The 15,441-nt window shown below is 42.8% G+C and overlaps 1 protein-coding gene across 2 annotated transcripts in view; it reads left to right on the top strand.

Moving 5' to 3' along the window:
- The window catches only part of adamts17 (ADAM metallopeptidase with thrombospondin type 1 motif 17), a 197,663-nt gene extending 183,627 nt beyond the window's left edge, over nucleotides 1–14,036 (top strand). For both annotated transcript variants that reach the window (XM_062963439.1, XM_062963438.1), the window contains 2 exons: nucleotides 9,036–9,213; nucleotides 10,184–14,036. In XM_062963439.1, the coding sequence (XP_062819509.1) occupies nucleotides 9,036–9,213; nucleotides 10,184–10,335 (330 nt within the window). In that variant the 3' untranslated portion in view covers nucleotides 10,336–14,036. The remainder of the gene's footprint in view (nucleotides 1–9,035; nucleotides 9,214–10,183) is intronic.
- Nucleotides 14,037–15,441: the final 1,405 nt, after the last annotated feature.

Genomic DNA, 15,441 nt, shown 5'->3' with positions numbered 1-15,441 from the left:
TCCTCCTGCAAGGCCTTTGCAAGATTTATGTTTGCCCCGAGGAAGAAAGGAGAGAAGGAAGGGGATACGTTTGCAAGACAAACCTGGAGCAGCTCCAGCATTTCCTCACCTGCTTGCTATCGCCTGGTTTGCACTTCATGGCAGAATCATAGAATCATCGTCTTGGAAGAGACCCCAAGGGCCATCTAATCCAACCCCCTTTATTCTGCCATGCAGGAAAAGCACCATCAAAACACCCCCGACAGATGGCCATCCAGCCTTTGCAACAACAACAATAATAACAACAACAACAACATCACATCACACAGTCCTAGACACTTGGAAAGTGTCCGATGCGTGATCCAATACAACAGCCAGCATGATGATCTTGTTTGCTGTGTACTAATCTTGTTATGTAAATAATAATCATCATCATCATCATCATCTCACAAAATTTCGCATCTGATATACATGGATGACCTGAAGCTGTATGGGAAAACGGAAACTGAAATCCAGTCTCTGACTAACACTGTCCGAATTTTTAGCACTGATATCAGCATGGAGTTTGGTTTGAACAAATGTTCGACAATGGCATTGAAGAAGGGAAAAATCATTGAAAGTGAGGGCATAAACATGCCTAATGGCCAAACAATAAAGTGTCACCAACCAGAGGCCTATAAATACCTGGGCATATTACAGTTGGCAACATCAAAGGGTCAGAAAAATTCTCAAAAGCAAGCTCAATGGAGGCAACACCATCAAGGCCATAAACACCTGGGCCATACCTGTCATAAGATATACTGCTGGCATTATAAACTGGACACAGGTGAAACTGGACAATTTGGACAGAAAAACAACAAAACTCATGACCATTCATCATTCACTGCACCCTCGCAGTGATGTTGACCGGCTATATCTGCCTAGAAGATCAGGGGGCAGAGGACTTACAAGTAAAACAAGCAGTCAAAGAAGAAGAACATGCCCTGGCAGAATATGTAAAGCAAAGTGAAGATCCTGCTTTGATTGAAGTCAAAAATCAGAAACTCCTCAAAGCACAGCAGACAAAGAATCAGTACAAGAAAGCTGCACTACAAACTAGATCTGACAGCTGGCATGGAAAATTCCTTGACAAAATTGAAGGAAAAGCTGATAAGGAGAAGACCTGGCTCTGGCTCACAAATGGGACACTGAAGAAGGAGACAGAAGGCCTGATCCTTGCAGCCCAGGAGCAAGCCATCAGGACAAATGCAATTAAGGCCAAGATCGAAAAATCAGCTGATGATCCAAAATGCAGACTGTGCAAGGAAACCGACGAAACCATTGATCATATCCTCAGCTGCTTTAAGAAAATCGCACAGACAGACTACAAACAGAGGCACAACTATGTGGCCCAAATGATTCATTAGAACTTATGCCTCAAGTACCACCTCCCAGCAGCAAAGAACTGGTGGGATCACAAACCTGCAAAAGTATTGGAAAATGAGCACGCAAAGATACTGTGGGACTTCCGAATCCAGACTGACAAAGTTCTGGAACACAACACACCAGACATCACAGTTGTGGAAAAGAAAAAGGTTTGGATCATTGATGTTGCCATCCCAGGTGACAGTCGCATTGACGAAAAACAACAGGAAAAACTCAGCCGCTATCAAGACCTCAAGACTGAACTTCAAAGACTCTGGCAGAAACCGGTGCAGGTTGTCCCGGTGGTGATCGGCACACTGGGTGCCATTCCAAAAGATCTCAGCCGGCATTTGGAAACAATAGACATTGATAAAATTACGATCTGCCAACTGCAAAAGGCCACCCTACTGGGATCTGCACGCATCATCTGAAAATACATCACACAGTCCTAGACACTTGGGAAGTGTTTGACTTGTGATTTTGTGATATGAAATCCAGCATATCTATCTTGTTTGCTGTGTCATAATAAAATAATAATAATAATAATAATAATAATAATAATAATAATAATAATAATAATAAAGAGGGTTGGAAGAGATCCCTTGGGCCATTAAGTCCAACCCCCGTCTGCCTCTGTGCACCAAAAGCACAAGCAAAGCACCCCTGACAGATGGCCACCCAGCCTTAATGTTAATAATAATAATAATTATTATTATTATTATTATAGGGGTTGTAAGAGAAAAAGAGACCCCTTAGGTCATTTAGTACAACCCCCGTATGCCCTTGTGCCATGGGGGCCGGATAAATGGCTTCGATGGGCCGCATCTGGCCCCTGGGCCTTAGTTTGGGGACCCCTGACATAGATAATACATGTCAGCTTGAATATGTTGTAGGTTAGGTTTGTATTCTGCAGATTAGGGATCTTTCAAATTGACTAGCGATGCCATGCAGAATTCAGTGAGGAAATTCAGTATAGTCAGCACTTCTTAATTACAGGTTTGGCTTTTACAAGTTTGATTACTTGCAGGTTTGATCGAAATGTTCTGTTTAGGAATTTCTGGGCCCTCCAGTATGATTCTCTAGTAAAAAATATATGGTATTTTCAAAAAAAACCTGCTTTTACTTTTGCTGTGATTTTATGACCTGAACCCTGCGAATTGAGTTTATTTATTTATTTCCAACATTTATATCCCGCCCTTCTCGCCCGAGTTGTGGTGATACAATGGGTTAAACCAGGGGTCCCCAAACTAAGGCCCGGGGGCCGGATGCGGCCCTCCAAGGTCATTTAACTGGCCCCTATCCTAAACTTTAGACTTAGGGTTGACTTAAGTCTACATGGTCTTTGGAAGTCTCTTTGCTTAGCTACGGCCTTATAAGACCAGCTAGAGGGCTTTTGGGGGTCACTTTCCTTACCTATGGTTTTGTAAGATTGTCTAGATGGCCTTTGGGGGCCCCTTTCCTTACCTATGGTCTTATGAAAACATCTAGATGGTCTTTGAGGCCCCTTTCCTTATCTATGGTCTTCTGGTGGCCTTATGAGATCATCTAGATGGCCTTTGGGGGGCCCTTTCATAAGACTTATGGTCTTATGAAACCATCTAGATGGTCTTTGGAGGACTCTTTGCTTACCTATGGTCTTATGAGATCGTCTAGATCAGGGGTCCCCAAACTAAGGCCCTCCAAGGTCATTTACCTGGCCTCTGAACTAAACTTTACACTTAGACTTGACCTAAGTCTGAAATGCCTTGAAGGCACACAACAACAACAATCCTAATTTTGGACTATTTCATCTTAGTCCGGCCCTCCAACAGTCTGAGGGACTGTGAATCGACCCTCCACTTAAAAAGTTTGAGGACCCCTGGGTTAAACCCTTGTGCCGGCTGAACTGCTGACCCGAAGGTTTGGTTGCTGACCTGAAGGTTGCTAGTTCAAATCTGTAAGACGGGATGAGCTCCCACCTGTCAGCTCTAGCTTGTGGGGACATGAGAGAAGCCTCCCAGTAGGATGGTAACACATTGGGCCTCCCTGGGAAATGTCTCTGTAGACGTTCAATTTTCTCACACCAGGAGCAACTTGTAGTATGTTCTCAAGCCGCTTCTGACATGATAAAAAAGTGAAGCTAGAGGTTTCCTTAATACACTTTGTTTTTCTCCAGCCACCTGGATCCTTAGATATTTACTTGAAAATGAAATCATTTTTATTACATGCAAAAAATGCATTTGAAAAAACTAGTCCCGTCTTGTTCCTTGTATCTTCCTGCCTCAAAATACAGCTTGGAGGCTGTTGAGAAAGTTTTGTAGCGGCCCTTCTGGAAGAATTTCACGATATTTGTTAGCTCAGCCCAAAGACATTTCCCCCCATGTAATTTATTTCTTTTCCTAATGTTGAGCCAGGCCCCCAAATTGAGAAGGCATTTTCTTCTCCTGATGGGAATCAAACAAATCATCTCTTTGACAGAAGAGCTCCGCATGAAAGATGGGCTCGAACAAGACTAGATACGTTCTCGTTGCAACGTTCTTCTTCTCCTCCTCCTTGTCCCCACCTTTGTTTTTCTAATTTTTTAAGCTGTGAAAAATTGCTTTCAAAGTGCTATCGGTTAATTAGATTTTGTCTATTGGTTGCAAACATTAGGAAGAACTTCCTGACCATAAAAAGAAGAGCTGTTCAACTCTCTGCCTTGGAGTCCTTCCTTGAAGGATTTTGAACAGAGGCTGGATGGCCATCTTTCGGGGGTGCTTTGATTGTGCTTTCCCTACATGGTAGATTGGGCGCCCCGTATGGTCTCTTCTAACTCTGTGATTCTATATTTATTGGGAAAGAAATGTTGATTTCAGTGGAAGTCAATCCCAACTATTCCTGTTGGGATACTCAATACAGTAGAGTCTCACTTATCCAACACTCGCTTATCCAACGTTCTGGATTATCCAACGCATTTTTATAGTCAATGTTTTCAATACATAGTGATATTTTGGTGCTAAATTTGTAAATACAGTAATTACTACATAGCATTACTGTGTATTGAATTACTTTTTCTGACAAATTTGTTGTATAACATAATGTTTTGGTGCTTCTATATATATATATAAAAGAGTGATGGAATCCTGGCGACCGCCAAAACAACAAAACTAAACACCCCACAACCTCGAAAATTGACAACACAACCCATCATCCACGCCTCTAGGATGATACAACAGAAAGAAAAGAAAAAAAAGTCCTAATTAGAGGGAGATAAATAATTGTTTCATCCAATTGCTGCCAGTTAGAAGACTAAGCTCCGCCCACTTGGTCTAGCAACCCACTCACCCAGGGGACAGGCAGAGTTAGGCCTCACTTAGGCCTCTTCCACACTGCCTATAAAATACAAATTATCAGATTTTAACTGGATTAGATGGCAATGTAGACTCAAGGCCCATCCTCACACCTATATAACCCATTTATAATCTCCAATATTTATCCTCTAGACTGTACCACTATCTTATGACTCTGTTCTCTGTGGTTTTTATTCTTATTTCTTTCTCACCCCGAGTTTTAACTTAGTGTTCATGTGGCCCGCCCTTGTTTTTTTATTGCTTCCCTTATTTTGCGTTGTAATGTATATTATTATCTATTGTATTGTTTAATGTGTTATGATGTGTTGTTCTTTTATATTTTGTTATATTGTATTGTTTTGGGCATGGCCCCATGTAAGCCGCCCCGAGTCCCCGTTGGGGAGATGGTGGCGGGGTATAAATAAAGTATTATTATTATTATTATTATTATTATTATTATTATTATTATTATCTGCTTTAACTGGATTATCTGGACTCCACACCTTTACCCTTTACCTTAACTACCACCAATTCCTCAATACTTTATTTCCCATCCCACCATACTTCTCCACAGCAATGCATGGCCGGGCAGAGCTAGTAATTTATAAAATTATAACCTAATTTGATGTTTAATAGGCTTTTCCTTAATCTCTCCTTATTATCCAACATATTCGCTTATCCAACATTCCGCCGGCCCGTTTATGTTGGATAAGCGAGACTCTACTGTATGTACATCCATACTTCGTTCCCTCCCTGTTCTCAAAGCACCATACAGGCAACCGTCTCCAATTTGCAAAATTTTCTATATCTAGTTCTTATTTCTAGCTAAGCTGGTTTTTCTGCCTCTTTAAAATAAGCCAGATGTCTCTTTCGCTACCAAACTCAGGCAGTTCGGGAGCGGTGCAAACCTTGGAAAGATGCATTGCATTGCCGAAGCAATGGTCTTGGTTTCCCAGGAGAAGCAATCAAACTAAGCTCAAGGCGAGGAAATAAAGACGGGGGAGAAAAGACACTTGGTGGTTCTTTGTGTGTTAAGGAGCAGAACTGGCAGGAGCCGTGGAAAAAGATGGATGCTCTGCCCGCTTTGTGGGTAAACAGATGCAAAGATAGCGTCTAGAAATAGGTGTTTGCAATACATCATCGCATAGGTCTTGTTTTCCAAGCAAACAAGTATTTGTATGGACTTGGGGACTTAACCACAAATGTGGTAAAGTTTACAAAAAGGAAAGCCCTGGGCAAGAAGTAAAGAAAGTTGTTCTTCTCTACCTTATCCGGCACAATTGTAAGACTTCTACGGATTGCAGACAGAGACTTTACAGCACGATTGATGCGTGTGCATGGATGTTTGTCAAGCCCTTTTGAAGCTGGAAATTATTTCAAGAAGGGCTGCGCATTGTTGAGCGGGAGGCTTGTGTTGAAAGGACCACCCAGAAGGATAGGTGTGGGTTTTGCCCCAAGTCAGAGCCATGCTTATATTTCGGAATGTTAGACCTCCAACCTGCAGATCAGGAAGCAGAGCGTTCGATCGATGGAGAGCACAGAAAGGACAACAGCGGGGTGCAAACACAAAGCAGGAGGTGGAATTGAAACCTGCCCAATATAATAGGTGTGTGAAGGAAGGGGTAAATATAACAAATCCTCCATTTATTGCTGGGTTTGTCTACAGCTGCTCCTCACGTCTGGAGCATGGAAGAGCAGGTAGAGCGGAGCCAGTGCATTAGCAGCCTTACAAAAAGGTTTACACTTCTATAATAAGTAATAATAATAATTGAGTTTTTGTGAGTCTTCCGGGTTGTATGGCCATGTTCTAGAAGCATTCTCTCCTGACGTTTTGCTCACATCTATGGCAGGCATCCTCAGAGGATGAGAGGTCTGCCATAGATGTGGGAAAAACGTCAGGAGAGAGTGCTTCTAGAACATGGCCATACAGTCTGGAAGACTCACAACAACCCTGTGATGTTGGCAATAAAAGCCTTCGATAACGCAATAATAATAATAATAATAATAATAATAATAATAATAATAATAATATCCTCAGCTTCTGTAAGAAAATTGCACAGACAGACTACAAACAGAGGCACAACTACGTGGCCCAAATGATTCATTGGAACTTATGCCTCAAGTACCACCTCCCAGCAGCAAAGAACTGGTGGGATCACAAACCTGCAAAAGTATTGGAAAATGAGCACGCAAAGATACTGTGGGACTTCCGAATCCAGACTGACAAAGTTGTGTGTGTCATAATAAAATAATAATAATAATCATAATAATAGTTTTATAACTTAGCAAACAAGATAGATATGCTGGATTTCATATCACAAAATCACAAGTTGAACACTTCCCAAGTGTCTAGGACTGTGTGATGTATTTTCGGATGATGCGCACAGATCCCAGTAGGATGGCTTTTTGCAGTTGGCAGATCGTGATTTTGTCAATGTCTATTGTTTCCAAATGCCGGCTGAGATCTTTTGGCACGGCACCCAGTGTGCCGATCACCACCGGGACCACCTGCACTGGTTTCTGCCAGAGTCTTTGAAATTCAATCTTGAGGTCCTGATAGCGGCTGAGTTTTTCCTGTTGTTTTTCGTCAATGCGACTGTCACCTGGGATGGCGACATCAATGATCCAAACCAGGGGTCCCCAAACTAAGGCCCGGGGGCCGGATGCAGCCCTCCGAGGTCATTTACCTGGCCCCCGCCCTCAGTTTTATAATATAATATATTGTATATACATATAATATTGATAATAATATTATAATGTAATACAATATAACACTAATAGTATTACCATATAATAATATTAATTATATATTCTATATTACATATAATATTACTAATAATATTACACTATAGTGGTATAGTTCAATATAGTAATATATAATGTTAATATTGTGCTATGCTAATAATATAATATATTGGATGTACATATAATTTGTACGCCACTCTGAGTCCCCTTTGGGGTGAGAAGGGTGTGATACAAATGTAGTAAATTAATGCAGTAAATAAATAAATAATAAATAAATACATTTTAGACTTAGGCTCTCCCAAAGTCTGAAATGACTTGAAGGCACACAACAACAACAACAACAACAACAACAACCCTAATTAACTTGACTATCTCATTGGCCAGAAGCAGGAGCACACTTCCCATTGAAATCCTGATAAATGTATGTTGGTTAAAATTGTTTTTATTTTTAAATATTGCATTGTTCTTTCATTGTTCTTCTTGTTGTTGTTGTTTTTGCACTACAAATAAGACATGTGCAGTGTGCATCGGAATTTGTTTGTATTTTTTTTCCAAATGATAATCCGGCCCCTCAACAGTCTGAAGGATTGTTGACCGGCCCTCGGATTAAAAAGTTTGAGGATCCCTGATCCAAACCTCTTTCTTTTCCACAACTGTGATGTCTGGTGTGTTGTGTTCCAGAACTTTGTCAGTCTGGATTCGGAAGTCCCACAGTATCTTTGCATGTTCATTTTCCAATACTTTTGCAGGTTTGTGATCCCACCAGTTCTTTGGAACTTGAGGCATAAGATCCAATGAATCATTTGGGCCACGTAGTTGTGCCTCTATTTGTAGTCTGTCTGTGCAATTATAACTGGCCTGCATCTCCTCACGGCTCGAGGTGGGTTATATCGTTACTAAAACATAAACACAAACACATAATCATTTTAAAACACTCTGTAAAATATACAAACATTAAAACTGAATTAAGCATAAACAGTATTAAAAGCCATTCAAACATTTTCAGTGCATATTCAAAGTTAAAAGCACAGACATCATAACCTTCTCTTGGTTAGGTTTGACTATATGTGATACGTTTGGTGGGTTGATTCTTCAGTTTTACATTCAAAACAAAACCGGTGATTTCAGATGGTGTCCTTCCTTCCTTCCCTTTCTTTTCTATTAGGAATTCTGTTAGGAATTTTGGGAGTTGACGTCCAAAACACCTGGAGGGATTTGCCCATGCCTGCTCTAGAGAGAGCAGGTTCTTCTTTGCCTGAGATCCTTAAGTTTGCTTGGCCATCTGTCAGTGATTCTGCTGTATGGATTTACCTGTTTTCTTATTACATATGTATATCAGGCATGGGAAAACTTCGGCCCTCCAGATGTTTTGGATTTCAGCTCCCAGAAATCCCAACCAGCTTACCAGTTGTTAGGAATTGTGGGAGTTGGAGTCCAAAACACCTGGAGGAAAGGCAAAATTTTGCCCATATCTGGTGTAGATGCACCCTGAAGAGGAGAAGAAAATATGTACATGAGAGAAGGTGTAGCTGGACGCTTCCATCCCTGCATTCATTGCCTTCTCTCTGTTCCTTCACCACCTTCTCTCATCTTCTCCAGTGTTCTTCAACCTGTGGCAAAGGCCTTCAATCCCGGGTGGTCCAGTGCATGCACAAGGTCACGGGCCGCCACGGCAATGAGTGTCCTACTCTTTCCAAGCCCGCAGCCTATAGGCAATGTCACCAAGAAGCCTGCAATGAGAAGATCAACGTCAACACCATTACCTCTCCAAGGCTCGGTAAGTAGGAGCTCTGAGGGCTTCTCATTGGTCACCCCTGAGAAACAAAACCTAAGCAGTAGAAATATTATAAAAAACCATTGCTCATTTCATTCTCGCCTGTGAAGTCTCAGCTTGTCCTGGGCCTGTGATGAAGTCCTCCTGAATGATGATTCTGTATCCCTTTGGGGGGAAAGAGCTTCTGGCCACAGAGGCCAAGTGATGGGATGCTGAGATGTTATGTTACAAATGCTCAGATCTGCCTAAAGTTCTCCAGATGTTCATTCATTGATGTAAACACTTTGCGTCTGGCTGCAGGCAATTCCTTGATCCAGTCTGTTCTCCAAAAGCTTTGAATGGCCATCTGAGGAGCTTCAGAGTCTCTTATCATAAGTCTAGCAAAGCTTTGGCCTTGCAAAAGAAGGGGAGGGAATGGCACACCAACCTGTGAAAAATGCTGAGATCTTCCAACGTCCTCCAGACGTTTCACTGCCAACGTGACCATTTTGCTTCCAGCCACAGGGACATAGCCTTCCATGATCCGTTCCGTTCTCCGAAAAGCATAGGATGGCCATTTGGGGAGCTTCGGAGTCTTTGTGATAAGGCCACGGTGGAAGGAGAGAGATATAGCTTGAATGGTTAGAGAGAGCCCATCCCAAGTAGCTAAGGCCATGCTTTGTATTGCAGAAAAATCTCACATATTTCCAGTTAAAACCATCTGGGCCGCAGTGATAGGGAAAGGCTTTGGAAAGGAGACCCACCACTGATGATAGTGAGTAAAAAGAAGCTAGACAGACTATTCCTCCAGTTCTGTGTAGAGCAGACTCGCCTGTTCACAAAGTTGAAATGTTCTGTCGAGTGCTGCTTAGCTTTTGCTACAATGATGGCAATCCCACATCTGCTTCCCAAGACAAATGACTAACTTCTGTGTCTTTTTCCCCCTCCCGAAATTCTGTCTTCCTTCTAAAAACCAAAACATGCACATGCAAAGCTGCTCTGACCTATAAATGTGCAGGAGACCAGTGGATTGTTTACTGCCGGGTGATTCGAGAGAAGAACCTCTGCCAGGACATGAGGTGGTACCAACGCTGTTGCCAGACCTGCAGAGACTTCTACGCCAGCAAGATGCAACATAAGAGTTAATGGAACCTGCCTTGGCTCCTTAGGTCATGTGTGCCTCTTCCTACAGTGTGTCATCAACTTACGGGACTTGTGGCAACAAGATGTGGCAAGAGCCGCATAGATTAGACTTGCACATAGGGGAATCGGGTCTCTCAAAGGCTAAAAGCCATGGGAACAACATAGAACTGCCGAGGTCTGAGCGGAAGGTGCCTCTGGCCATCCGCAATGGGAAGACGGCCATCGCCACCCATGCGTAGGTGCCAACTATGGAAAGCCAACTGCTTGACCAGTGAGACCTGATCTGGCAAAACAGGTTACATTTGTCCATGGCCACTGCAAGGAAGGTCTGTTTACCAAATCTTCAGCGAGTTGCTGAACTTGGTGGATTCCAACGCTTACCTAATAAGACTTGAAATTCCTTTTGCAGACTGGATGAATCAAAGCAGTCCACCACAAAAAAAGAATTCATCTCAAAGCCAATTACATATAACTCTATGTTGCTTTGACACTGCTGCTCCCCCCCCTCCCTCCCAGTAATATATAGATTATTTCCAGCCACTGGATGGCTTGCTACCATTTTATTAAAAAAAGGAAAGAGTTGAAAAGTGACTAAATTGACTAAAGTTGGATGTACCTCGACAGGGTCAGCCTCTGGTAAATAGCTCAGTGTAGGTAGAGACATTACTTAATGCTTCAGCCTTGGCTTCGAGGTCCAGCTTCCAGCCTGAAAAGGTGGGCGGAGGATGATGGCTCAAATGGGAAGCCGCTAATGAAATACTTAATTCGCAAAAGAGGCTTTGCTAGGAAAGCTCCTGAAAGCCAAGCAGCAGCGGTGGCTTGAAAACCCCTCTAGAAAGTCCAACGTTTCGAACTAAGTATGATTTCAAAAGAACAAAAAGAAGGAAAATCTAACTTTCCTTCTGTTTTGCCTTCCCTATAATAAAGGTGCCTCGCTTGCTGCACCGATGTTACAGTAAATAAATCAGGACAGATTTAATGATCCCGTTCGCCTTCCTAAACAGCAGCACTCATCGGGAACCAGGCCAAATGCACATGTTGAATTTTCTAGTAATCCAAGGACAGCAGCCCTTTTGGGTAGCAAAATACACTTGAAAGCCTAGTCAGTAAGCAATAAGCATGCGCTAGAGCAACTCCGTGAAATTGCTGTCTGTGTGGCAGATTAGTTTCAATGCAAAGGGCAGGTGTGAGCACAGAAAGTTATGCTGATTCTTAGTTGCCTTTGGGTTTGGAATGCAGGAAGAGTCAGACAGAAACTGTGTACATATGGCCAGGACCTCTGTGTTCATCCTCGATTACAGGAATGAAATTAATCTCCAAATGATTGGGTGGCAGTAGCTGAAACAGGGGTGACATTGCATTCCTTGGTGCTATTATTTGGGAACAGAGATGAGAAGAGTAATGAGAAGAGTGTCAGTTTCAACACTTCCTATTACTGTTTCTCTTCACTTTCTGTTTCTTCTCTGCCAACCCTTTCTACCACTTGGGCATCAGTTGCTGCTTCCGATCTAATGGTGGGATTCCTTCTTGATTGTGAAACGAATCATGGAACGACATGTCATTTCTGAGAGTTGCTCTGAAACCCTAATGCTGTTTGAAGTTTGCCTTCCAGAGCTGAAATCCCATGGAAAGTGGTGCTTTGGGCCATCTCCGCTTTCCATGGGCATTTGACCTTTACACATTTTGCTAAACTTTCCAAGCAAAATGCATCATCCTGAGATTATGTCTCATTCTCAAGAGATGCTGCAGCCCTATCAGGTAACGTTCTTCCCTAGCTCTCTAGAATGGCAAGCCCAGGATCACAATGATTAGCCGCTATTCTAGAAGTCAACTACCCTGGAATATGACAATATTCAGAAGGCATGCAGACGCCCACCATCCAGAAATCTGGCAGATCGAAGCATGGAGGCAATTGTAAAAGATCACCCACACAATGCTGCTTTGGGACTTTGGTGTTATGCATACTGGAGGTTTCGAAAACCTTTCTCATATGGCATGCAGTGGAGAGATGTACCAGAGTAGGGATCTCAGCAATTAATATGGCAAAATGAGGAAATTCTAAATGGTGCTAAAAAGTCAGGGTAATAGGAATCCCTCTCGAAGCAACAGGAATCTAGACAATGGATACGAAGTTCAGCAAGAGGATTGTATTCACTCTGGGCTTAATCCACTGCAGCAATGCTCCAGAGGCAGCCCCACATTGTGTTCCAATGCCATGATACAACAGGGCAGAGTCTGCATAGAAAAGCCAGGCCCAAACCGGTCCAAGCCTTCCTTTCCTTGCCCCCGCTGCCATTGGAAGGGCTCCTGGGCCAACGGTGTTGACTTCAGAGGGAGAAGGGAGGAGCAAATCCAACGCAAAGGGTTGGAAAAGTGGTACAGCGCTAAGAACGAGGGAGTTTGTCACCGGAAGACGTGGCAATCTCACCACTTGTTGGGTTCATTGCAGATCAGGAAAATGTGCCAAAGGTGTACTTTGGAAGAGGTGCCGTAGATCCAGCCGTGACCTAAGAAGGGGTCAATCAAAAGAGAATAGAGAGGCAGAACGATTGCAGGATATTTTCTCGTTTCATTGCTTAAACAACTCCTATTCCGTGTCGCCTACAGATCAGGAGTGAAATTGCAGATTGCTCCGGAAATGCAGGACTGCAAGCTCCTAGTAGCGCCCAGCCAGCTTAGCATGTAGTGACAAATGCTGGAAGTTGCAGTTCAAAAGCAAAAACGAAAAGAAATCTGGAGCATTACATGGTTCCTATGGGTATTTTGTGTATTCCTGTTCCAAAATAGAAATGGCTGTGATCTTAGGGCCCTTCCACACAGGCCCTGTATCCTAGGATCTGATCCTAGGTTTTCTATTTATCCCAGATGATCTGGCAGTGTGGACTCATAGAATCCAGTTTAAAGTAGAAAACCTTGGATGACATCCTAGGATATAGTGCCTGTCTGGAAGGGCCTTTAGAAACCCAGTAGTTTTCTGAGCTGCTTTCAGGTGATATTTTTCCAAGCACGTCTTGGTCCTTAAATCTGGCTTTCCAGCATCTTCTGCAATCTGGATAGTTAGAAAAAGTTTGTATCAGTGAGCAAGCTATCATTCAGGGACGCTTCTCTATCACTACTATATTGTTCACTGAGGAACTCCTGGTTGGCTCTTGAAGGAACTAAATCTCACTCATTATGATCCAGAAATGGCCTCGACACGACAGTCACGAAACGTCGGGTTTCAGAGCAGCTACAGCAATGCCTTTGGTGCTTCGCTTTGTGCGCAATGCGCTTGCATGACCATTGTGGTATTTCTGTTGTGTCAAAAACAATATTCCATGTACTGTTCTCTGAAGTACTGTACATTGATGATTGCACAGTTTTGTCACATAACAGAGTGTAAACTCTGGCTATCAAAGGGTGCTTTATTTTGTATTTTTCCTTCGTGTTTTTTTTTAAAAAGAGAATCCTCTTTGCAGTTGAATATTGATATTTTTATTCGAAAACAAGACAACAATGCAACGTTGTTTTTCAATACAGAGTGGAAAAGTGTATATATTTTTTCTATAGTGAACTTACATATGAACTGTAGCCATGGTAACAATTCTATGTTGTTGTTTTGTTGTTGTTTTCTCCTGGTGCTGGCTAAAACGTCAAAAATATAGTCAAGCGTAACAGAACCAACTGTAAATTAAAAGAGATCATTCTATTTTAGAAATTTAAAAGGCTTTATATGTTTAATAATAAGACGAATATGATCCATAATGGTATTTAATATGAATTGCATCCACTTGTAAGACATACCTATAAGAATCGTTTTTTTATGATTGTGAAGGTTAATGCTGAGTCCCAAGGTCTTCCAGTCCTCCATGCAGGAATACACAATCCAAGCACTCCCAACAGATCTAACATCTGTTTTGAGATTTCCGAACACACTTCAAGGCAGTATAGTCCACTCTCAAACAGTTCTTACCACCAGGAAGTTCTTTCTTCTCCTGAAGTTTGACTCCATCAGAAGTGACTTACAGTTAGTCAAGTCGCTCCTGACACACAAAAAAGGTTTGAATGTATTGCTGTGTATTTATTTATTTATTTATTTACAGTATTTATATTCCGCCCTTCTCACCCCGAAGGGGACTCAGGGACAAATGCAGCTCCGAGCTGGCCTCGAACTCATGACCTCTTGGTCAGAGTGATTTGTTGCAGCTGGCTGCAACTGGCTGCTCACCAGCCTGCGCCACAGCCCAGGCTGTGTACTCTTGTCTCTGGAGCAGAAGGAAACAAGCAGTCCTCGTCTTCTTTTCTTCTCTATGGTCTGTATTGCTTCCTCCCTTTCTCTGTTCCTCACCAAAAAATGACAACAGTAGGAGCAACTGGGTAGTGAGAGGATGTCCAACTGCATATTCAGAGCTTGGTACGATATATAGCCTTGGCTGGTATGTGCCTCCATCATCCATCTTGATGAAGAAATAGCTAAATTTATTGGAGACGGCAGCTAAAAAAGCCAACCGGGATTCTGGCCTGCATCAATAGGGGTATAGCGTCTAGATCCAGGGAAGTCATGCTCCCCCTCTATTCTGCTTTGGTCAGGCCACACCTGGAATACTGTGTCCAATTTTAGGCACCGCAGTTGAAGGAAGATGTTGACAAGTTGGAAAGCGTCCAGAGGAGGACAACTAAAGTGATCAAAGGTCTGGAGAACAAGCCCTATGAGGAGTGGCTTAAAGAACTGGGCATGTTTAGTTTGCAGAAGAGAAGAAACATGATAGCCATGTACAAATATGTGAGGGGAAGTCATAGGGAGGAGGGAGCAAGCTGGTTTTCTGCTGCCCTGGAAACTAGGACGCAGAATAATGGCTCCAAACTACAGGAAAGGAGATTCCACCTGAACATCAGGAAGAACTTCCTCACAGTGAGGGCTGTTCAGCAGTGGAACTCTCTGCCCCGGGCTGTGGTGGAGGCTCCTTCTTTGGAGGCTTTTAAGCAGAGGCTGGATGGCCATCTGTCGGGGGTGCTTTGAATGCGATTTCCTGCTTCTTGGCAGGGGGTTGGACTGGATGGCCCATGAGATCTCTTCCAACTCTAGGATTCTATGAGATGGCTGGGACCAAGAGAAATCTTTGCTGAGTG

This window comes from Anolis carolinensis, unplaced genomic scaffold, assembly GCF_035594765.1.
Source record: "Anolis carolinensis isolate JA03-04 unplaced genomic scaffold, rAnoCar3.1.pri scaffold_11, whole genome shotgun sequence".
In the NCBI taxonomy this organism is placed as follows: Eukaryota; Metazoa; Chordata; class Lepidosauria; order Squamata; family Dactyloidae; genus Anolis; species Anolis carolinensis.
This window is presented reverse-complemented; position numbering and strand designations above follow the sequence as displayed.